Below are 25,779 nucleotides of genomic sequence, written 5' to 3'. Positions count from 1 at the left end.
TCACTCAGAGATCTACCTATCTGCAATCTGCTGCCTGAGTCTGCACTGAAAAATAGAAGCTTCAGTCCTAAGGCAGGTTCAGCTCTGCTTTTAGATTCACTAAAAAGCAAGAAATGCAATGATTTCCTGCTTTCTAGCTACTCTAAATCTCCCGGCACAGCAGAACAGCTGATGCTCGGGGGGAAGGAAAAATAGCAACTTACTCAATGCAGGCAAGTTTGATGGCACACATGCCAGGTAAGGAGTGGGCAGGGAGGGGAGGAACGGGACCAGCCAGTGGTGCAATTTGCCAGGCCTCTCTTCCCCTTCACCATACTTCTCTTTTCAACCTTGTGGCAAAGCAGAACCAGTACTTTAGCTTTCCTTAACCTAATGCCCTCTGTTGATGTGAGATTGCCAACCCCTCCACCCCAAATTCCCAGCCAGACCCCAAATTGAAGAAGAGGACTTTGGTGACCTTTGAAATTCTTTCTCCCAACAATGAGAAGGTATGCAATGTATATGCAGGTAGTCCTTGACTTACAACTTAAGTCACTTAGTGAACATTCAACATTACAATGAGGGGACTCACAACCCAGATCCGATGTTCTGACAGTCGCCTGCCCCAGGAGCTTGGCAACATGACTAAATTTACAGCCATTTGCAGCGCCCCCTGTTCACGTGTCTGCATTTTTGCCCAAAACTAACACTTCATACTTAATGACCATGACATTGGCTTAATGACCATTGCAAAAAGGATTGTAAAATCAGGTCGGTCACGTGACCAATCTGTTTTATGATCATTACAGCTTACGACTATAATGGCCAGGTTCAGAGGTGGTTGTTAGGGATATATACCCTAGCAGAACGTGCAACGGCAGTCAGGCAGTCAGGCAGATATGTGAGACAAACGTTGTTGTAGTTTACACTCAGTAAAACAGATACACTGTGCCAGTTAAATAGTTTTTATTCCAGTAAGAGTTATAGCATAGTCAAACAGTCCATATATCATACACTTAGTTCAGTCTGTCCGGGATTATTCATTAGCAAAGTCCAGTGTCGAAAAAGAGGTCAGTAAACTTACAAATAATCAGTCCAGTAATATATCTCTTTTGCAGTAGAGATATGAAGAAAATCAAACCTCTTTTCTTCGTTCAGCAATAGCAGGGAAAACACGCAGTTATCACCATCAATCCATCATTGTCAGCAATCCAGTAAAAGCCAGCAAACAGTGAGCTCTCTTGCTCCCTCTTATGGTGATTTTACAACCGCACTCAAAATACATGGTCTTACAGTTAAAGTGATACACACAATCATAGTCTATGTATATTATTTTACCCAAACTAAGTTAGGTAACCATGTTATTCCTAACAGTGGTGTTCAGCAGGTTCTGACCAGTTCTGTTAGCGGAAATTTTGAGTAGTTCGGAGAACCGGCAAATACCACCTCTGACTGGCCCCCTCCCCCATCTATTCTCTGAGTCCCAGATGATTGGCTGGGTCTTCTTTTGTTGCCCTGCACAGGAGAACGGAGCTGGAAAGAGGTTAGTGGGGTGGGGAGGGAATGGGATTTTGCAGTATCCTTCCCTCAGGAGTGGGGTGGAAATGGAGATTTTACAATATCCTTCCCCTGCCACACCCACCAAGCCACACCCACCAAGCCATGCCACACCCACCAAGCCACACCCACAGAACCATAGTAAAAATATTTGAATCCCACCACTGGCCAGGCTCTAGTATGCTCATAACTTGAGCACTACCTATAGACTACCCAAGCTATGATAGAATAAACACACATAAGAAATGGAGAGAAACATTTTTTAATATTTATATTTCCTAAAGCTGGGGACTGAGAAATAGTGCAAGTAGTCCTCAACTTACAATAGTTCATTTAGTGACTGTTCAAAGTTACATCAGCACTGACAAAAGTGACTTATGACTGTTTTTCACACTTATGACCGTTGCAGCATCCCCGTGGTCATGTGATCAAAACTGAGATGCTTGGCAACTGACTCATATTTATGACGGTTGCAGTGTCTCAAGGCCATGTGATAATCTTTTGCGACCTTCTGACCAGCAAGGTCAATGGGGAAGCCAGATTCATTTAACAACCAGGTTACTAACTTATCAATTACAGTGATTCAGTTAAACAGCTGTGGCAAGATAGGTCATAAAATGGGGCAAAATTCACTTAACAACTGTCTTATTCAGCAGCAGAAATTGGGCTCAATTGTGGTTGTAAGTTGAGGACTACCTGTACTGTGTTATTGTGTGTATATGCTGAGCTTGGCAAGTCCCAGGATTCTGTCTGACTCGATGCTTAGTTTCCCTTGTTGATCGTAACTCCTTAAAATGCAGGTTAAAAGCATTCCTTTATTATTGCCTATTGCTGTGTCTGTTTGCCTAAGGCGTCTCTACTGCTCCCCTGCAGGAAGAATTCTGTGCTTTGACTCAGTTCTGCATTTTCTTTAATTCCAACTAATTAACACCCTGCCTAGATAGGAACATTTGTTTTATTTTTCTTTAGATGGGTTTCTGTTGTTTTATTTCTTTATATACTTTTTTGCAGGGGTGGGGGAGACAATCCCTGGGCTACATGTGGCTCCAATTATTATTTTTTCTTCATCCTGGACAATACCACAAATTAAGTTTTATGGCTTTCTTCGAAACTGCTCTTTCAGACACGAAGCCTCCTGATGTAACTTCCATCATTCTCAACCAATCCAATAATCCACTATTTCTGGAAGGTACCAGAATAGGAATACAGTGGAACCTCGGTCACAAACGCTTCTGACCACGACCAAATCAGGTGCCAACCAAAATATCAGCTAAATGTTTCACTCTGGTCATGAACACATCTTTGGGTGGCGATCAAACACAGCCATGGCAATTTTTCCTGCCGCAGCGATTTCTCCTTCCATGCCATTTTTTTTTTTGTCTGTGCATGCGCAGTCAACCTTGCTTCCAGTCATGACCAAATCGGGTTGTGACTAAAGCCCTGGAATGGATTACGGTCGTGACTGGAGGTTCCACTGTACTATGCTTTGAGGAGCATCAAAGTTCTTAGTATGTTCTCAAAAGAGCAGTCTGAAGAGTCAGGAACAATGACCCAGCCAGGTTTTCTCCCTCTCCCCCAGGATTTTAGGAAGGGATATGGGGCAGATCTCTGTGAGGCAAACTCCTTCCATTCCCATCTTTGAGCGCCTCCCTATACCAAAAACATGGCCTAGATTTATTATTTTTTGCTCTTCCATTTTGGCAGCTTGATCTTGGCACGCTGAGAGATTCTATTGGAGGATGAATCACATGTAGGTGATTCACTGTTGATTTATTGAAAAGCCCACAAAAGGCTCAGTGTTTTCTGAGTTTACACTGTAAACCCAACCAACAAAACCACATTATGTAATGGATAAACCTAGCTACTGAGTGTATATGATGTTAGAATTAGGGAACTGAATCCATTTTCCTATTATTTGATTTTTTTTTTCCAAATTATTTTCAAAAATTTGAAACTGTTTAATAACTGCCTTATATAATAACACCTTTGAAAGGATGGGGAGCATATATTAACCTTCACTTTCTATGTTCTGAAGCAGTTCCTCTAGCTGCTATGCTGTTACTTGGGAATTTTGGCAGACTATTTTCTGCAGCCTCGCTTCAGGGTTTGGAGTCCCTTGGATATTTTGGCTGCTTCTGTGCTGCTGCAGTGAGCTGTGGATGGGCCTGGGTCCAAGTTGGAACCAATTTAACAAAAGTATTCCTAAATGAATGAACTGTTCAAAAGCTTTGTGGCAGGATGGCTGCCTGAACCCCCTAAGACCCTGATGGGACATAATGATAGACACCCTCTAAATATCCCTTTGTACTCAATACTAGAGAACAGAGTGTGATCATTTGGATCATAAACTATGTAGGCCAGCAAAAGACAAAAGCTTGTGTACTCTTATTCATTTTTTCAGCAATCTGATACAGAGATAAGGATCTCTTTTGGCTACATTTTTTCCCCCGAAACTGCAGAAGATCTTGAGAAAAGTCTTCCTTAGCCTTTGAGAAGTAAAATAAAATGTTCTTATGCATTTTTTCTTTACAAGGTGTGCCTCATTTATTTTAACAAAAGCCATAAGGAGTCTTGAGGCACTTCAAAAATTAACACATTTATTACAATATTAGTTTTTCTAAACAGCTTACACTCCATTGTATGTATTAAGTTTTATGCTGAGTAGAATTGTTCCACAAGAGAAAGAGCTTTGGAAAGCAGTGAGATTATTAAAAAATAATTAGGCCTATGGAGTTAGGCCCAATCCAGGGTGTCTGTATGGACAGACATTTGCCATCCAAATCTATTCCCAGTGAAAATCTGTAACTCAGACATATCCCCGATCCCATCCATTTGTCTCATCTGTTATCTCTTCCTTCTTCTACTTCCCTAAACCTTGGCAATAAAGTCATTTTTTCTAGTACCTCTTTTCTTTGCATTGCATTCCCAAATATTCCCAGTTATTTCAAGGGAGTCCCCTGCAGATCTTATTCCACTAGTCGTTGGCAACTCTAGTGGGCGGTGCTCATCTCTGTTTCAAGGCCATTGATCCAGCGCTGTCTGAAGACATTTCTGTGGTCAGGTGGCCATCATGACATAATGGAGCATCTTACCTTCCTACCAAAGTGGTACCTATTTATTTGCTTGCATTTGCATGCTGTCGGACTGCTAGGTTGGCAGGAGCTGGGGCGAAGATGGGAGCTCACCCCATCATGTGGCGCTCGAGTCTTGGATTTTAATCTTGAAAGCCTTACCGCCATAAACTCTTGAACCTTTCTTCTTCAGTAAGGATATATAAACATCTTTTTCAGTTTCATTCCATACTTGTTGAAATAGAGCTGTTGAGAGTTAAAACCGTTGAAAATATATTTTTACCTGATCAACAAAAGATTGAGAAAACTAAATAGTAATCGAATCAATTGCAATTCTTTATAAGAAATAGAAAAATGTCTATTCTCTGCAAGATGGATTCAGAAGTTGCCATATTTATCAAATTAAATTCCAGCAAATATGCTTGCTGCACTTTCACAAGTAAGAAGTCATGTTTTGCTTTTCTGTTCCATTTGAAAGAACCATCTGGACTGGATAAGGTAAACAGTATGGATCTTACAAAATAATTTGCCACCCAACCGGGACTTTAGTTAGTTAGTAGGGCAGCTTGTATCTCCAGTCTGTATGTAATAGTGAGAACATCTCATGCAGGTTTTTTTTCTATACAGAGTATCAAAGACGGACTTACACTATAGCATTCAAAATATAAAAATTGAGGTTATTTCACTGTACCAAATCCTGTAAAAGGGCCATTTCACTTCCTTTCAAAAGCCTGTCAGAATTCTTAATACATTATCAATGCATTCGGGTTCATTTCTGCTTTCTTGTGAGAAATAATAGTTATCTCTTAGAGTTCTACCGCATCCTTTTCAAGAGATTCACTAGTTATTCTTTCAACTTACGGTTTTAGAATCTCTGAAGTACATTTGAATGGCCAAAATTCTGCTCTTCTATAATTGTTTCATTCACAAGAAAGTGTTTTTTAAGTTATAATGCTACCTTGGTGCTCATCGTTAATTGGTTCCAGGAGGCATGATGAGTACCAAAATATTTTTTCCCATAAGAAATAATGTAGTGAGTCACAACACAGCCAACAATGACAAATTCTAGCTTGTGCATTAAGTACCAAAAAACCGATGCATACTGGGATAAAATTTTCATGTCCAAATGCGTTGAGTACCAAATTTGATGAGTTTCAAAGCAGTTGAGTACCAAGTTATCACAGTATAAGCAATTCAAGATTAAACCCTTTGTCTGGAATCTCAGAAGAGTTAAGAGTTAATACAAATTTTGGGAGCTTCTCAGAGGAAGGAAGAGCTCTGTGCCATCGTCTTTAGATTCTGTTTTCCTTCATTAAACAAGAGTGATGTTTGGAAAGTGGGAGGTTATTTCCTTTTCAGTCAGTACATATTACAACTCAGAATTTATTCACAAATAATCTAAGGAAAGAAAGAAGAGTAAATGAAATTATTTGCCTACTAGTTCAGTTACCAAGCTATCCAGAATTGGTGGATAATTTTCTTTTTTTTTTTAAACAAACTTTATTAATTTTTTTAACACACACAAACAAAACACAGGATGTAGTCACATAAAGTATCTTTTCTAGAATAAACAAATAAGCCATCGTATTTGAAAAGAAGATAATTCCAAAATATCACACTTCTATATATATATTTATCTTATCTTATCAACTTCATATCTTTTCAAAACTTTTCTTTATTACTCCCTTTCCTTCTATTTAATCATATTTCTTCTGTCTTAAGAATATATACTCGTTGAATTGGTGGATAATTTTCAAAGTTGATTGGAAAATTGAGATTGTAGAATATACAGTTGCCATTAAAAATTCAAAATCTCCATCATAATTTGTTTTGAAATCTGTGATCTTCGTTACTTTGATAATTTTTTTTTCTGCATCAGCCACATCTCTTATCTTTTTCCAGAGTTCTCAAATTCTCTTTTGCACAAATTAAATATGCATTTGTTCCTTACACAGTGTGCACAAATTTCCTACAGGATTTACATATTTCCAGGAACACCTAACAATATTTTTTGCAATAACTCATGTATGACAAATCCAAATGTTTTTCATAAATAGTTGAATGCTAATGTAATTTAATTCTTCTCTCAAAAACTTATTAACAGAGTTATGAACATTCATATGGAGCAACAAGAAAACATATTAGCAATAGCAATAGCACTTAGACTTACATACCACTTCATAGTGCTTTACAGCCCTCTCTAAACAGTTTACAGAGTCAGCATATTGCCCTCAACAATCTGGGTCCTCATTTTACTGACCTTGGAAGGCTGAGTCAACCTTGAGCTGCTCAGAATCGAACTGCTGGCAGTGGGCAGAATTCTAACCATTGCACCACCATGGCTCTTATGTAAACATATGCAAATCATGTGTGTTAAAATTATAATAACTATTAGATTTATATCCCACCTTTATTTTGTACAGCTCAAAATGGCATACATAACACTACTGCCTCAAAAATAACCCTGTAAGATGAGTTGGGCTGAGAGAGAAACCGTGGCCCAAAGTCACCCAGCTGGGTTTCATAGAATAGAACCCCCTTTTAAACATCCATTGAAGAGTCCAATAATCCCGAAAAAAGATGTTTTGATGAATTTACCTCATTATAATAAGAAACATATTTTGAAAACTTGAAACCATTAGCTCAATTCCAGATTGTTAATAATTATCATTATGTTTGTAGCATTTCCCAATTGTTTATACAACTGAATTGCTTGTTTTGCTTCTAAATAAAATTTTATTTAATCTACGGTACTCAAAATATAGATATCCTTATTATAATTATAAGCTGATAATACATCAGGTTCAAATTGAGAATTTAACAAATGTTTGAATATACTGTGTTGCCATTCAGTGGTTTTAGACAGGCAATGTTTGTTTCAGGAACCCTTTCAAAAGTTTTAACTGTACAATTAGAAATAAGTAGATCTAGGATATTATTCCCTTTCTTAGCCTGGATTAAAAAAAAACACTTTTAAACCTTCATTTTAAAATAAAGGTCATTTCAGAAGGTTAATTTATCATAAGGATAGGAATCAAATTGTAATTTATTTTCTAATAAATTCTCAAAAGGTCTACTTGCCTATAATATTGGGAGTACAATTACTTTCTAATTATAATTACAACCAAGTACTGGCCAGAATTTCAAAGGCACCAAATAATAATTCTCCTGTATTCTCATAGTGGTACATATTGATCTCAGGGGCAGTATTAATGTGCATAATGTACAGGTAGTCCTCAACTTACAACAGTTCATTGAGTGACTTTTCAAAGTTACAACAGCATTGAAAAAGGAGACTTATGATCCTTTTTCACACTTACGACCTTTTTATTATTGCCACCTACTCCAAAATGCTCTTTTATTGTTATTGTTTAGAGATCACATGAAGCCATGTGCAGCAGTGGGAATCTTCAACTCTCACTGTTGAACTAGAGCGCATATAGGATCTAATCAATATGGTTAATAGGAAAGATATTCAAAATTGATTCAGTGACATCTGGAGGGCGATGTGGGCAAACAAGCTTAGGTTACCTATGGGGTTTTGCATCCACGTTTCCTTGTGTCAACTTCAAAGCTTTTCCTTTTGTCCCCCCCCCCCCCATGTTTTAAATGCTGCTGTCTTAAATATCATATGTTTGATATTTTAAATTGTTTTTGTGATTATTAACTGTGATAGTGATATATGTGCATTTGTATGGTTTGATTATAATGCAAGACATATTGGGAAGACAATTTCCTTTGAAAAACAGAATATAAATAAATAAATGAGCAAGATAGTAATGCTCTTTAAAAAACTATAGTTTTCAACCTCTTTTTCAATCCCCTTTTTATTGAAGGAACAGCCACAGCCTTCCCTGGTACTGCTACTGTGCCATCCCCTGGGATCTCAGGAGGCCTACCTACCCAGAAGATTACAGAATCACAAAATGTGATGATGAAAGAAATAGAATTGGCAACTCAGATATCAGCGGTTTCCAGCACCCCCCAACTCTTGAGGATATTAGAAACAGTTGCTCCTACAGAATCTCCTCCTTCCACCCATCTCCCAGAGAAAATGGTGGAAGTTAAAGGTTGGTTGGATTTCATCCCCTTAATTTAATTCTGAGTCAATCTCTGACATCTCAGTTGAATGGTTGATGGGAGAGATCTTTCTATGTGAGATTTGGAAAGTTGTATCTAACTCTGATAGACAAAAGTCTGATAATTCATGCCTCACTGAATTACTGCTCATGGTATACCTCACCATTCATCAAATTGGTTGGAGCTACTGGGAGTTTTAATATAGTTCAATAACAGTCAATGGGCCATAGGATGCCCAGCCTAGGTTATGCCATGCATGGACATCCTGTGGTCCTAAGCTTCATCTAGCAGTTAGTCAGAATTAATTTCAGTCCTCTTGTAAGAGCTATTTTTATGTTTATTGTGGTTTAATGCTTGCAAGAAAAAAAAATCCAAATTTGCTAGGGAGGCAAATACAGGTAGTCAGGGGTGGGATTTTACCGGTTTGGACCGGTTTTATAGAACCGGTTGTTATGATTCTGCGCAGGTTGGAGAACTAGCAAATTGTGCCCCTGGCTGGCCCCTTCCCTCTCAGCCCGCCTCTTCCCTCCCTGCTCAGTCAGTCCTTATCGCGCATGCGTGACATTGTGCACATGCCTGACATTGCTGACTGTGTTCTCTCCACTCAGTCACTCCTTAAGGTATTTCTTTTTTCCCCTCCTCCCGACGACCAGCTGTTTTGATGATCAGCTGTGCCGGGATCCCCCTTGCTGTCTTACTGCTTCACCCAGGAGGCAAAAAGGGGTGCAGGGGGGGGAGCTGCATGCCCCCATTCTATTTTTTGCCTTTCTAAGCCCCAGGGCATCCTTCTGGGAGCAAAAATGCCCCCCAGGAAGCTTCCCTGAGGCCCAAGAGGTCCCAAAACAGGGGAGGGGTACTGCAAAAAAAAAGAAGAAGAAGCCATGCCCACCCAGTCAGATGGCCATGCCCACTTAGCCATGCCCACAGAACCGGTTGTTAAAAAAATTGAATCCCATCCCTGCAGGTAGCCCTTGACTTACGACCACAATTGAACCCAACATTGATGTTGCTACATGAGAAATTCGTTAACTGGGTTTGCCCCATCTTATGACTTTTCTTGCCACATTTATTAAGTGAATCACAGCAGTTTGTTAAATTAGTGTAACACCGCTGTTAAGTGAATCTGGCTTCCTGATTGACTTTGCTTGCCAGAAGGTTGCAAAAGATGATCACGTGACCCTGGGGCACTGCAACCATCATAAATGTGAGTCAGTTGTCAAGCATTCACATGTAAATCACATAACCATGGGGATGCTGCAACGGTCATAAGTGTGAAAAATGGTCATAAGTCACTTTTTTCAATGCTGTTGTAATTTGAATGGTCACTAAGTGAACTGTTATAAGTCAGGGGCTATCTGTAATCTGATCTAATGTAAGGCAATTTAGTATATTAATTGTCATGAAAAAATGCATGGTATTAAGAATGCCAAATCTCATATCAGTTCACCCAACCATTAAGTTTTCTATTGAAGTTCTGTCCTAGTTAATAACCCTGACCTTATAACCCCAATTAGTAGGTAGAAGAGGAGTAGAAAAAAGTCTGTTTATTAGTTTTCAAATTACAAATTATACACTTTTGGAATATTAGGAGATTTAATGTATCTGTGCACTTTATACTGTTTATTTCTTTTTGCATTTGTATAATGTTTGTGGTTTTTCTTAATTTTTGTATTATTGTATTTTGCAGTTTAGATTATAAACTATTTTGAGATATGTATTCTGAAAAGTAATTGTTAAGTAAATTAATAAATTATGTTAAATACAGTTGCAATCAACTAGATCATTGTTTCTCAACCTTGGGGGCTTGAAGATGTATGGACTTCAGCTCCCAGAATTCCCCAGCCAGCACAGCTTCTGGGAGTTGAAGTCCACACATCTTCAAGCCCCCAAGGTTGAGAAACACTGAACTAGATGGTAGAAATTTTCTTTCAACTCTAATATTAGATCTCAAGACCATCCATTGAAAGAGATGATTAGAGATTCAGGGTACACCGGTAGAATTTTTTTTCTTCATACCCCACATAATGAAGTGGTAGAATCATTTACTGTAAGAAGTAAATGTATTTACCAATTCAAGTATGAGGGGCTCTTGGTGCTCTCTAACCTAGCTTGTTTTCTTGCAGACATTTCATTACCCAAACTAGGTAACTTCATCAGTGCTAGTGAGCTAGCATTGATGATGTTACTCAGGAGTGGGATTCAAATTTTTTAACAACCGGTTCTGTGGGTGTGGCCATGTGACTGGGTGGGCATGGGTTGTTGTTTTTGCCCCCCCCCCAGTTTTGGGCCTCAGAGAAGCCTCCTGGGGGGCGTTTTGCTCCCAGAAGGCTCCTGGGACTCAGGAGGAAAAATGGACCCTGGAGGGGCACACAGCACCCCACCCTCTGTTTTGGGGCCTTCTGGGCCTCAGAGAAGCCTCCTGGGGGCGTTTTGCTCCCAGAAGGCTCCCTGGGACTCAGGAGGAAAAAATGGACCCTGGAGGGGCACACAGCACCCCCACCCTCTGTTTTGGGGCCTTCTGGGCCTCAGGGAATCCTCCTGGGGGGCGTTTTTGTTCCCAAAAGGCTCCTCTGGGGCTCAGGAAAAAAACAGACCCTGAAGGGGGCGTGCAGCAGCCCCCCCTCCATTTTGGGGCCTTCTGGGCCTCATGGAAGTCTCCTGGGGGAGGGCTTTTTGCTCCCAGGAAGTTTCCCTAGGGCCCAGGAAAGCAGAAAATGGAGCACAGTGTGTGTGTGTGTGCTGTGCATCCCCCCTGCATTTTTTGCCTTCCTGGGCCTCAGGGAAGCCTCCTGGGCAAAGCAGTAAGACAGCGTGGGGAATCCTGGTACAGCTGATCATAGGAACAGTTGATGGTCGGGAGGGGAAAAAAAAGAAATACCTTAAGTAGTGACTGGGCAGGAAAAAAACAGTCAGTGATGTCGGGCATGTGCACGATATTGCGCATGTGCGATAAGGACAGACTGGGTGGGGAGGGGAGGGGAGGGCGGAGAGGGGCAGGGCCAGTCAGGGGCATGATTTGCCGGTTCTCCGAACTGCGCAGAATCATAACAACCGGTTCTATAGAACCGGTCCAAACCGGTAAAATCCCACCCCTGATGTTACTAATGAAATGTCTGCAAGAAAACAAGCAAGCTCAGTGAGCATCAATGTCAAACCTGAGCTACAGATATTTTCCTTTATCAATTCAAATAGCTTCAAAACATTTGGGAATCATCCTTAATTCATGTGCTAAGAATTTCCACGTGTACGAAATATATATTCTCATCTATTTCCATCCGCTAGCACTAGCTGGGGTTCTTATCTCCAGCCATTGGTTAAGGATGATGAAAATTATAACATGAGACATCTTTCTTAGTCACAGTGTTCAATCTTATAGGTCTCACTTGTGATTCTTGCTTGGCTTCCAGAACCTGTCACTCTCCTAGAGAATAAAGAGATCATCTCTGTTACCTATAGTCCTGCAACGCTGGCTGACCTGAGGGTGCCAAATGAAATGACTCTGCCTTCTTTGGCATCTTCTACAAGGCAAACCACAGTTCTAGCTGCCCACCGAATGACCACAGCTTCAACTTATGGGCTGGAAAGTCTGGAATCAGAAGGTACTAAGATGATTTGAACAGGGATCTTTAAAGTCTGAATACTCCCCAACAGGAATTGACTGTGAGAGTGTAATGGTCCAAATATCTATATAGTACTAAAACTCTTATGTCTGTTTGATTGTTTGTAACTTTGGTGAAAGAGTGTATTATAGGGAAACAATTTGGAATTGAAATTCCTCAAATGGGTTATAGAACATGACCAAGATGCAGGACCTACTTTCCTTGGGGATTGAAATTTAGCAAAGTTTTAATAAGTTGTAAGTCTTAAACTTGCCTTAATGCATAGAATCCAGCTGGATGGCTTTGGAGTATATAGTCATTTTCACTTAGCCTAGGAAAATGGCAATTAGTTCTGGAAATGTTGCCTAGAAAATTTCATGGGCTTGTGCATGTAGTTGCAAGAAATCAAGACTGACTTGGAGGCAGATCCCTCTGTCTCTCCCCCCCTTTCCTGTCTGTCTGTCTGTCTGTCTGTCTGTCTATCTATCTATCTATCTATCTATCTATCTATCTATCTATCTATCTATCTATCTATCTATCTATCCTCCAAATATTCTTGGTCCAGCATGACTATGCCACAAACAGATTAGCAATAGCAATAACACTTAAATTTATATATTATTTTACTGCCCTCTCTAAGTGATTTTACTGAGTCAGCATATTGCTCCCAACAATCTGGGTCCTCATTTTACCCCCTTCGGAAGGATGGAAGGCTGAGTCAACCTTGAGCCTGGTGGGATTTGAACTGCCAAATTGCAGGCAGCCGAGAGTCAGCAAAAGTGGGCTGCAGTACAGCACTCTAACCACTGCGCCACTGAGACTCAGAGTCACTTTGAATTGCAAGATGGGCAGCATATAAATTTAATAAATAAATAAATAAGTAAATAAAATGTTTTTTGAGTAAACTGTAAACATGTGGATTAAGAATTAGACTAGATTTCACACTACATTGTTTCTTTACCCAGGGCTTAATAGATGATTATAAGATTCAGCATTTAAGAACATGGGGAAATATGTCTCTCAATATGTTTCTATGTTAATATGTATTCTATATATTTCTGTATTTTCTGATGTTAAACTCTCAACACTTATTGCCAAAGTCAATCAAGGGACTCTGAACTTTATTATTCTTTCTGAGGCAACTAGAGAGGGATAGCTGGAGAAAACAGGAAACTTGTTTATCCTGGAAGGTGATAAGCCTGATCAAAGTTTTAGAATATGAAAAGGGGACGGTGGTTGTAAGCCTAGTGAAATCTTTAAAAATGTTTCCACCAGACTAAAATAAAAGTAAACCGATGTAGAAAAAAATTAGGAAAGGGGACTGATGGGAAGAGCAGGGAACAGCCATATCAGTTAACTTTCTAGTGCCTAGCCTTGAATATCTGCCTGCCTGCCTGCCTCTGTCTCTCTGTCTCTGTCTCTTGCCCTCCCTCCCTCCATCTATCTGTCCATCCATCCATTCATCTACCTGTTTTTTGACTCACATAAGTGAATCTGAACAGTGTACAAGGATGAACCCCCCCCTCCCCTAAACATATAACCCCCTAGAGCCCTTACCATCTGCTCTTGGTTTTTCCATTTTTATAAAGTAGGTACCTGACTAAGCTCTTAAAGGACAGATGCTTTATAAATCATGGAGGGAGAAGGGGACACGAAGCTGCATAGATTAGCTTTCCTTGCTTGGGGATAACATTGAGTTAGCTTCCTGCTTTTATTTAGCAATCATTCCTTAAATTGAGTTACATGCTTTTTTCTTTTCTGTAATCATTACCAACCCATTTGAGCTCTTTTAATTAATGTACCAATGATTTTCTGGACAAGGTTTATTCCAAGGAGAGAAGCTTTCTAGGAGTTTGATTAAATTTTGGTGCAATGATGGGACAATAGCACAGAGAGGCTGCCTTGCAAGAGCCATGGTGGCACAGTGGTTAGAATGCAGGACTGTAAGCTAATGCACTGCTCACTCCAGGAGTTTGATTCTGAGCAGCTCAAGGTTGACTCAGCCTTCCAGCCTTCCGAGGTGGGTAAAATGAGGACCCAGATTGTTGCAAGCAATATGCTGACTCTGTAAACCACTTAGAGAGGGCTGTAAAGCACTGTGAAGTGGTATATAAGTCCAAGTGCTAGTGCTAGTGCTAGTGCTGCTGTTCCTGCAGTTATGCAAAGCCATCCAACATCTTAAATGATTCTTTGGTTCTTGTGTGTCACAGAATAAGAATAGTTTCTCTATTGTACAGTATTTGTGATTAAGCTGATCAGGGCAGTTGATCAAGGCAATTAGAGCCACCTGAAGCTCTGGTTGCCATTTAGCAGGTACAAAATAGAGACTCAGGCTTAGTCAAAGACTGAGCTTTCTCTTTTTATTATTAATTTGTAACCAATCACATTTGTAATCTTGTACTTCCTTGTCACTTAATTATCAGTGCTCCTTATTTTTTTAGCATTGGGGTCTTGCCTATCCTGTGTTATTGAACATGTCCTTGTGTGCATGACGTGGCTTTGCAATCTCATAATACATTTTGGAGTTGGAGGTATTCTAGTGTTCTGGTTGAATAGACAAAATTAACCTCAATCTGGGAAGGGAAAGAAAGCTTACAAATGGGCTGGAAATTCTGAAGTTAACTCTTACAGATATTTCTCCAAGAGTATATATCCAAAGCATATATCCATGTGAGTTGTGGATGTAACAGATAACAGATAATCAGAGTTGGAAGGGACCTTGTAGGTCATCTAGTCCAACCCCCCGCCCAAGCGGGAGACCCTACACCATTTCTGACAAATGGCAGTACAATCCCTTCTTGAAGGTCTCAAGTGATGGCACTCCCACAACTTCCGAGGGCAAGCTGTTCCATTGGTTGATTGTTCTCATTGTCAGAAAGTTTCTCCTTATTTTCAGGTCAAATCTCTCCTTGTTCAGTTTCCATCCATTATTCCTTGTCTGGCCTACAGGTGCTTTAGAAAATAGCTTGACCCCTTCCTCTCTGTGGCAGCCCCTCAAATATTGGAAGACCGCTATCATGTCTCCTCTGGTCCTTCTCTTTACTAGACTAGCCAAGCCCAGTTCCTGCAACCATTCATTGTAAGTTTTAGTCTCCAGTCCCCTAATGTTTTGGCAAGGATGTGACCAGCTGATGTAAGGAAGTCTTTAGTTTTCTGGGAGCTGTAGTCCCAAAATATTTGGACGGCATCTTGTGGAGATAAAGGTACCAGAATGTTTAAAAAGAAAAATAAAGCAACAGCGCATTGGGCATCTGTGAGATTTCACAGGAGCAAACTTCTTCATGAGGGTTCCCAGCTGCCATCCAGATATGATTGGACATCTATACCATAAAACAGTAATAATTTTCTGTTTTTTCATTACGTTGGTGTAATTGCCAAGCATATTTGGTATTTTTTTTTAAAAAAAAATCAGTTATTTTAAAACGAATATCTCTTTTATTTGTGGGGAGTAAAAAAGGATGGGAGCAGTGACTGGAGTGGTCTTATTTTGCAGCAATTATCCCTTCCTCCCTCTCTTTGGAGACTAGGAATATCAGCCTGTGATATGGTTAATTAATCCTGGAACAAATCATTTAACATCTTATCTAGATATGGACATCACATACTGTACTGTGAATCTGATCAAAGTACAGATGTGTAGAGGTTATAGGGCTGAAAACATTTGAAACTATTGACCTACAGAACAGACTTAATCTCTCCATCCCTTCCCCCTCCCAACCATCCCCATCCTAAAAATTGGGTCCTTAAGCTTGTTATTTTCTGTCATTAATTACATTTCATACTTTGTGCAGGGGTGGGATGCTACCGGATCTGCCTGGCTCTGTAGAACCAGTAGCTCTGAAGAGCAGTAGACACAGAACCGGTATGCGCGAAGTGCGTATGCGCGCACAAAACGTAATCATCGAACCAGTAGTAACACCGGTTGAATCCCACCCCTGCTTTTGTGTGATGCATTTCTAAGAATAAACAGATTTTTATGTTGGAAATTGTTGTAGAGCGGCGGAATAACTGAGGCGAACGTGAAGCAAACTTCAGCTTTAACTTTATTGAAACAATAAAGGGTTGCCGTGGCTGCCGTGCTAAGAAGGCAGCCAGCTGGCGGGCAACAGCTGATGCCGTTTGACAGCTCCCTTTTATAGTCAGCTGCCAATGGCATCAGCCAATAGGAACGGTCCATATTCCTGCTGGAAACACAGACCGGAGTGGAGACTTCAGCTCAGTCTTTTCCAAATGCAACACTCTCTTCCCCTAGCACGGAGCATGCGTAGTCCTTAAGGTAACTCGGGCACTTGCACAGGCGGTCAGATCTTCTGGGCTCCGATGGAGCTGCTGCTGGATGGGACTCCTCTGCTTGGCGAGCAGTTTTTGGCAACAACGAAGCTGGCGTCTTGGCTTCAGGCGGCTCCGGGTGAGGGACTGATGACTGCCCAGATAGGCTTGCGTTGCTGTCGGGTTTGCAGACAGTTTCTTCAGGCGCTGGTGGTTTCTCTGCAGCAGGAACGTCCTGAGGGCCATCTGCAGACGAACTCCAATGCCTCCTAAGTTGGTCGACATGGCGGCGCCAAATGCGACCATCTTGCAATTGGACCCTGTAAGACTTAGGAGCGGTTACTGCCACAATCTGCCAAGGCATCCACAAAGGGTGTCCCGCATAGTTCCTGGCATAGACCTGGTCACTCTCAGCAAACTTCCTAGTCTGGCTATCTGATCCTAGGGGCGTGACTGGGGCGTAATATGGATGGAGTCTGTCTAAAGTAGTCCTCAGACGTCTACCCATGAGCAGTTCAGCCAGAGACCTATTTGTGGTGGCACAGGGAGTCGTGTGCTGGGTTAGAAGATACTTAGCGAGCCTAGAGTGCCAATCTATGAGCCCAAGCCTTTCCAGAACTTCCTTAGCAGATCTGACTGCCCTTTCAGCCAGACCATTACTGGCAGGGTGGAAAGGAGCTGTAAGTGCGTGCCTGATTCCTAGGTTAGCTAGGAATACCTCAAATTCACAGGAAGTAAACGGGGGGCTGTTATCAGACACGATGGTGTCAGGGAGGCCATGGGTAGCGAATATCCTCGATAGGGCCTTAGTGACAGCTTCTGACGTTGTGGAGGCCATCAAGGTCAGCTCTACCCATTTAGAAAAAGAATCAACCATCACCAAGAATGTACATCCATGAAAAGGGCCTGCCAGATCAATATGCACCCGGGACCAAGGGGTCACTGAATCTTCTCACATGCCTGGAGTGGCTGCTGGTGGAGAAGATTTGGTGGCTTGGCATGACTGACAAGCATTCACTCAGCATGTAATCTAAGCATCCATGCCCGGCCACCATACATAACTGCGAGCTAGAGCCTTCATCCTGACAATGCCGGGATGCCCTTCATGCAGGACTTTTAAAACTGAGGTCTGCGACTTGGAAGGGATAACTACCCTAGTTCCCCAAAGTAAACAGCCTTGCAAAGAAGACAATTCTTGCTGGCGAATTTTGAAGGGCAAGAATTTGGGGGAATAAGGAGCTGCAGGCCATCCCCTTCCCACCCAGTCAAGGACTTGGGAGATTACCTTGTCCCTGGCAGAGTGGGCAGCAATATCAAAGGCAGTGATGGGAAGCTTGAGGTCGTTGATCAGGAACACAGCATTGGTTGGTGCAGGATGCTCAACTGGAACAGGCAGGGGGCAGCGACTAAGGGCATCAGCATGGCTGAGGCTTTTGCCTGTTCGATGAACCAGCGTATAGGAATATGCAGCCAGAAATAAAGTCCACCTGGTCATTCTTGGAGACAAAATCTGAGGAGTTTGTCTATCGCCTGACAGAAGACCTAACAGAGGCTTATGATCCGTAACTAACTCGAAATGGTGTCCGTATAGAAACTCATGGAATTTTTTGACAGAAGCAACTACAGCCAAAGCCTCCTTGTCGATTTGACTGTAGTTGTGCTCAGCTGGGGAAAATGTTCTGGAGAAAAAGGCAATGGGTGCCTCAGAACCATTAGGCAGTCTGTGACTTAAAACGGCTCCTATGCCAAAAGGTGATGCATCTGCTACTAAGACTAAAGGCAAATTTTTGTTGAATTGAATTAAAACAGCATCAGATGTGAGCAATGATTTGACTGCATTGAAAGCATGGGCTTCCTTAGGTCCCCAATGCCACGAGGATTGTTTATCCAAGAGTCTATGCAGCGGTTCTGCAATGGAAGCCTTATGTGGCAAAAATGAAGCGTAGAAGTTAAGAAGTCCTTAAAAGGCCTGGAGTTCGGTTTTGTTAGTTGGTGTGGGTGCCTTGTGAATAGCCCTTACTTTGGATTCGATTGGGTGAATACCAGAGGCGTCAATTCTGTATCCCAAAAATTCGACCTGTGGGGTGGCAATAGTGCATTTCTCTTTTTTAATTTGAGACCATACTTTCTGAAACAATCGAGGACTCCTTTGACTCTTTGCAGTAACTGAGACTTGACAGGGGCAGATATTAAAATGTCATCGAAATAAGACATAAGACATAAGAATTTATTTGTCATTACACTCGCAAGCGGGTGCAACAAAATGAGGTGCTCTTCCACAAGTAAAACTAGACAAACACCACTAAAAAAGAAAAAGAAAAAAAAATTAAACTAAACACAACCAACCATACAATAATCTCTATACAATTTAAAAATGTAAATACCCCACTACTCTCAGCCATTAAACTCCACAAAAATCTTATGACCCCGCATTCAAACTCAAAACTGCACTTGGATAAAAACTGTTCTTAAATCTGGTTGTCCTTGTTCTTAATACCCTAAATCTCCTTCTCGATGGTAATAGTTCAAAGAGCTGATGTCCCGGATGAGAGGAGTCATTCAATATGTTAAGTATCTTCCTCCTACATCTATTCCTATACAGTTCTTCCAAAGAGGGGAATGAGCAGCCAATGATGTTTTGGGCCATCTTGATCACCCTCTGAATTGCCTTTTTCTCTGCCACTGTGCAGCTTGAGAACCATACACAGAGACAGTAGGATAATATACTCTCAATTGAACTCCGATAGAAGGTAGTCAATAGACTCTCAGCCAGTTGTTGTTTCCTAAGAATCCTTAGTAAATACAACCGTTGTTGTGCCTTCTTAATTAAAGCAGCGGTGTTTGCACTCCAGGTCAGGTCATTTGTAATGATGGTCCCGAGAAACTTACATTCAACCACCTGTTCCACACGAACTCCCTCTATATACAGTGGCTGAATGTCTGCTCTTTTTTTTCCTATAGTCCACTATAACCTCCTTAGTCTTCTTAATATTAAATAGAAGATTATTATTTTTGCACCAGCGGGATAGCTGTAATACCTCATCCCGATATGCAGACTCATCATCCCCAGAAATGAGTCCTACAAGCGTAGTATCGTCTGCAAATTTCATTATCCTACTGTTGGGATGTTTATTTGTGCAATCAGATGAATAGATGGAGAACAGTAGTGGACTAAGGACACAACCTTGTGGAGTGCCAATGCTAAGTGTCTTGACAGTAGAAGTATAATCATTCAGTTTAACTCTTTGTGGACGATTTGTTAAAAAATCCAATATCCATAAACAAATAGAATCTGGAAAATCTAGATCTTTGAGCTTGGCTATTAATCTGTGCGGTATGATGGTATTGAAAGCAGAACTAAAGTCTGCGAACAACATTCTTACATAATTCCCCGGTGTTTCCAAATGGGATAAGGCCATGTGAAGCACAGTAATAATTGCATCCTCGGTTGATCTATTTTCTTTGTAAGCAAACTGAAGCCCATCAAAGGAATCGGGAAGGCAGGAGATAATATAATTTCGAACTAGCTGCTCAAAGCACTTCATTAAGATGGAAGTTAGTGCCACCGGCCTATAGTCGCTCGGACCATTTGTAGGCAACTTTTTAGGCAGTGGAACGATGGTGGAAGCCTTGAGACACACAGGAACCACACATTGTGTCAAGGATCGATTAAAAATTTCGGTCCATACCCCAGCTAACTGATCAGCACAATCTTTTACCACCCGACCAGGAATTGAGTCGGGCCCAGCTGACTTTCTGGAATTAACCACCTTCATTGTCTGCCTCACATCCTGCTCATTCACAATGAAGGGGAGGCTCTGCTGAGTAAATGATGGCAAAGGGACAGTTTCAGTTTGATGGATCTCAAATTGAGCAAAAAAGTTGTTCAACTCCTCAACCACCGCCACACTACCATCCGAAGAAACCTTTTTTGCTTTATAGTTCGTTAGTTGTTGAACCCCCTGCCAAACCTGCCTCATGTTATTACTGAGAAAGCAATCTTAAATTCTCCTCTTATATTCGGCCTTAGCTTGCTTAATGCCTCTCCTTAAGTTCGTTCTTGCAGCACTATAATCTAGATCATTCCCAGACTTAAAAGCCTTATTTCTTGCGTACAGCAAGCGTCTAACCTTCCCGGTCATCCAAGGTTTTTGATTAGGATAAACCCGGATTCGTTTATCCACCGTGACAGTATCAATACAGTGTGCCATATACCCTAACACCGCAGCCGTGTGATCGTCGAGATCAGGATGATCAAAAACTTCCCAGTTTGTCTGTTCGAAGCAGTCCTTTAGCTGCTCCATAGCTCCCTCTGGCCAGCTTTTCACTGTCTTGACTACCGACCCTGCCTGTTTTCTCAGAGGAATATACTCCGGGGCTAAAAGCAGGGACAAGTGATCCGACTGGCCCAGATGTGGTAATTGTAATACCCTGTATCCATTTACAATATTCGTGTAGACTTTATCCAAGGTGTTCGACCCCCTAGTGGCACACTTTATATGTTGATAGAATTTAGGGAGGACCACATGAAGATCCACATGATTAAAATCTCCTGCAATAATGTATACAGCATCTGGAAATTTGCTTTGCAAGTTGCCAATTTCATCACCCAGGAAGCCCAGAGCCAAATCTACATTTGCATCCGGCGGAATGTAAACAGCAAGAATAATAACAATGCTGAATTCCCGTGGAAGATAGATAAGGTATTATGCCAGGTAATCCTTGAAGTAGTCTTTCCATTAATGATTGGAAAATTCCTGGGGCCACGCTAACGCCAAATTGGAGGTGCCTACATTTAAAAGCGCCCCTATGCATTACAATAGTTTGTAGTTCAGCGGCTGTGTCATCAACAGGGAACTGTTGATAGGCCTGTGACATGTTTAGTTTCGCGAAAATGGTTCCTGGCTCAAAAGAATGCAGCAGGTGCTGGATAATTGGGACTGGATAAGCGCTGATTTGTAAATATTTATTCAATGAGCTCTTGTAATCCGCGCAGATTCTTAAACTGCCATCTTTCTTCAGGGGTGTCACTATTGGGGTTTCCCATTTTGCAAAGTCCACAGGCTCTAATATGCCCTGTTTAATTAATTTGTCTAGTTCCATGTCTAGTTTGGGGTGGATTGCAAAAGGTACACTTCGAGGCTTTAAACGGATTGGGACTGCAAGAGGGTCCAAGTTGAAAGATATTGGGGTTCCCGAGTAACAACCCAGGCCCTCGCTGAACACATCAGCATAGTCATTAAACAAGGCGTCCACCTCTGAATTTGCAATAGAGTGGATTCCGCCTATATGGAGGCCAAGGACAGGGAACCAGTCTAACCCCAGCAGGCTTGGGAGGGCACCATCCACTACCAGTAAAGGCAAGTGACCTTTAAAATTTTGAAATTGACTAAAAAACTTGCCTTTTCTGATGACTGGGATGGTTCTGCCTTGGTAGTCACATAGGGTTAAGTTGCAGCCTTGAAGCCTCTTCTTAGCCATTCTGGGAAGCAGTCATTTCAAGGTGCTCCATGGGATGATGGACAGTGCTGAGCCAGTGTCTACCTCCATCCTGCAAGGTTTCCTTTCTAAAGAAACAAAAACACTGATTTTGTTAGAGCCTTTGTTTGTAAGCTTGGCTTGATAGCAGGTGAAACAGTCTCCAGTTTGTTTTTGGAAATGCTGAGTTGTCTGAGATTTCTGTGGTTGGGCAAAAGTCTTTCCTGCCTGACAGATCTTGGCCAAATGACCCTTTCTCTGCCATTTTAGACAAATGGCATTCCTGAACTTGCAGGATGCCCTGAAGTGATTTCCCCCACAGCTTAGAAAGATGGGCTGAGATTGTGGAGGTTGATTTGGGATTGACCTGTTTTCCCTTTGATTGGTTTTGGGCTGCCTGAGGTGATTTACATCACTAGCCTCTTCTGAGCCTTCTTCTATGGAGGCTTCATCGTAATGGATGGCTGCACTGCTCTGGCTAATTGGAATTCCCCGAATTTCTGCTGCTGAAAGTGCTGACAGTTCAGCAGCTTGAGATTCTTCAATTGCTAATTTAAGGGTTAAATCCCCTTTAGCCAATAGACGCCTTTGTAGCCTTAAATCCCTGACTCTACAAACTAGTTGGTCTAATAACATGTCCTCCAGATAGTCTCTAAACCCACAGTGCAAGACAGCTGTTTGTAGGGCTGCCATATATCCACTAATAGTCTCTCCCTCAGCCTGGATCCGTCTTCTAAAAGCATGACGCCTGGCAATTCGGGAGGGCTTTGGGGAATAGTGCTAAGAAAGAATTTCCTGCAATTCTTCCCATGGAACAGTCTTAACTGAACGTGGAGCCAAGTATCAAACACTGTGGTTCTGCAAAAACTTTTCCTGTGGTCAGAAATGTCAGCGAGGTCTATGGCATCTAGAAAACAGTCAAATCGGTTTCTGTAGGACTCCCAAGTTTCTGCTGTCAGTCTGAAAGGCGGGAACACAGAGTTTGAAGTCATTTTGACTCAGCGGTGCTGGTTCTTCTGAGGAAAGTTGAAATTCTCACTCGCGAATAGTGACAGTAAGCTCTTAAAGTGACATACAGCTCAGTAGTGGCTTCGGCTCTTTTTGTAGTGACTTCGCTCAGCGATTCTTTGCTTGGTTGCCTCTTATATGTATCCCGCCCTCGTCGCCAGTGTTGTGGAGTGGCGGAAAAACTGAGGCGAACGCAGAGCAAACTTCAGCTTTAACTTTATTGAAACAATAAAGGGTTGCCGCAGCTGCCGCGCTAACAAGGCAGCCAGCTGGCAGGCCAGAGCTTTTATAGTCAGCTGCCAACGGCATCAGCCAATAGGAGCGGTCTGTGCTCCCACTGGAAACACGGACCGGAGTGGAGACTTCAGCTCAGTCTTTTCCGAACGCAACAGAAATATTTATCAAAATTAATTACCACCATTTCCACTCTCAGAATGACTGGGTAGTGTATAATCAAATCATAAAAGCCTAAAAACCATATAAAAATGCAGTACATCTGTAAAAGGAGCTAGGTTGAAACAAAAATAAGTTAAAAGTTAAAATTCTGAGGTATGGAAGGTGGGGAGGACCCTGATATTTTAGGCTATCTGTAGAGTCTTTGCACAATTGTTCATTAAATCAAATATTTCTTAATTATACAGTAATAATTATTTCTTTGGGTGGAGAGGGCTAGGTAGAGGTTGAGGCTGGATTCATACATTGTCCTTCACTGTGACATGTTTTTTTAATTAGTTGGTTGAATAAGGCAGGATAATAAGCTATCAAATAATAAAGCTATAAATTAAATATGTTATTTAAATAATAATCCCTTATAAATAATAAGCTATAATAATAAAGGCAGAATATAAACAAACAAATAATGCCACATTGGTCGGGTTCTATACTGCACTTAGCCAAAATCTAAGATGTCTTTAGTTTATTGATGGGATCCACTTTTTGTTGTTGTTAGTAAGTACATTGTATTTCAGACACGGGCCTTCAGAGAAAATAGCTGTTAGCTGTGCTTGCCCATTCAGAAAATGGCTGCTACCCTGGGCAGGACCAGCCCTAGAACAGCAATTCAGCAGAAAGCAAACTGACATGCTTCTTTGCAGCCATCCAGAACAGCTGTCTTCCTGCCTCTAGCTTATCTGTCTTCTCTTTCTTAGCAGGTGAACACATTTTATGACAAGGTGCTAAGGGGCAGCCATTCACCACTTTTAATTTATAAAGATGTTTCTAAAGGCTAATATCCCAAATGTGCTTTTTTTCCCCTCCAAGAGGCAACTTGGACTTTCTGTTTTTTTCTTTGAAGATGTTTCATTCGCTTCTCATCCAAGAAACTTCTTCAGCTCTGAAGCTGAAGCTCAGAGCTAAAAAAGATTCTTGGTTGAGAAGCGAAACATCTTCAAAGAAAAACCAGAAAGTCCAGTTGCCTCTTGGAAAAAAAAAAAAAGCACCCTTGGGACAACCATGATTTGGATGATTGAGAATCTCCATAGACTAGAGGCTGGCAGTTTCCTTTGTAGCATGCCACTCCTTTTTTAGATTTGTCAAAATTAAAATAAGGTTTTTCTGCTTCGGTCAGCTTTCAGGGTTGACAGGTGGAAGGTATCAGCAGAAGTGTATGTGTACACATTGTTGTTTATGGATGTTGCGTACAGATCCTAAGCATGGATCAAGGTGGGAATCCAGCTTGTGTTGGTCTCTATTCACGAAGTATCAAGACAGGCATAATTCTTAATTTGGCTGCCATCTGTTTTTATTGTATCTGTGTATCTGAGTGATAGAAATACATAATAAACACCAACTTTAATCCCATTACTTTTATCTGTAACTTTATTATTTTTAGTTTATGCATTTATTTTGATGCTTTAAAACACTATCAGGAGGAAACACAAAAAAATGGAAAAACTGTGATTTCATTGATTGATTTGCTGGCATTTTCTCTTATTAGTGTCTTCCCTCTTCACTGGGATTTTTCTTCTGAACTTTCTTGAAGATTGCAGGGACTCTTTATGACCAACTGATGGCAATGTTTCCTTTTGTTTCTAATACCGAGGGCTGTAATGTAATTTGGTAATGCAGTGTTAGAGCAAAATATTTTAGAGATAGGCAAGAACCCAATGCATTTCTTTCTGTGATGCATGAAATCACTGCATTCATCCTTTTGCACAATGTCTGGAAGTATGAGAATTGATCAGTCAAATATCCACTGGTTTGACCTAGGATATTTAATTATTTTCAGTTGAAATAAAGGGGACAGGAAAGTACTAAAATTCAATGGATAACATTCCTATTTCATTAAAAAAAATATGGCCTCTAGTGCAGCCTCATTGTATGCATGAAGAAAGCTTTTATTGAAAGACTAAATTATGCGTGATAATGATGAATAAATTCTAATATTGGGCCAGTACAAACAGAGTTGCATCTGTCATAAGAACAAGGGTCTCTTAAAGGCACTATTATGCTTGATTGATATCTAAATCTGATGCCTTCCAGATATGTTAGACCAACTCTTAGAATTCCCAGCCCACAAGCTGTTTCCATGCTGGCTAGAAGTTGTAGGATATATCTGTAGAATATACCCAATATATCTGGAGATCACCAAACTGGGGCAGATTTTCTTACATCACTATTAGTCAACGCTGCATGCATCTGTTTTGCAGATTCAGGTAGAGCATCCAGAATTACACAAGCAAGTGATCATTTTCAGTGGTACAATATTTGACCTTCTGTTCCCACTAATTAAGCTCCCT

At 41.2% G+C, this 25,779-nt stretch overlaps 1 protein-coding gene across 3 annotated transcripts in view; it reads left to right on the top strand.

Moving 5' to 3' along the window:
- Positions 1-25,779, top strand: part of ARMH4 (armadillo like helical domain containing 4) — a 75,239-nt gene that overhangs the window by 15,080 nt on the left and 34,380 nt on the right. For all 3 annotated transcript variants that reach the window (XM_087952418.1, XM_087952416.1, XM_087952417.1), the window contains exons 4-5: positions 8,444-8,677; positions 12,095-12,286. In XM_087952418.1, coding sequence (XP_087808544.1) covers positions 8,444-8,677; positions 12,095-12,286 — 426 coding nt within the window. The remainder of the gene's footprint in view (positions 1-8,443; positions 8,678-12,094; positions 12,287-25,779) is intronic.

Source organism: Notechis scutatus, chromosome 1 (assembly GCF_049901735.1).
Source record: "Notechis scutatus isolate UNSWTSFEM ecotype Mainland chromosome 1, rNotScu1.2, whole genome shotgun sequence".
Lineage (NCBI taxonomy): Eukaryota > Metazoa > Chordata > Lepidosauria > Squamata > Elapidae > Notechis > Notechis scutatus.
This window is presented reverse-complemented; position numbering and strand designations above follow the sequence as displayed.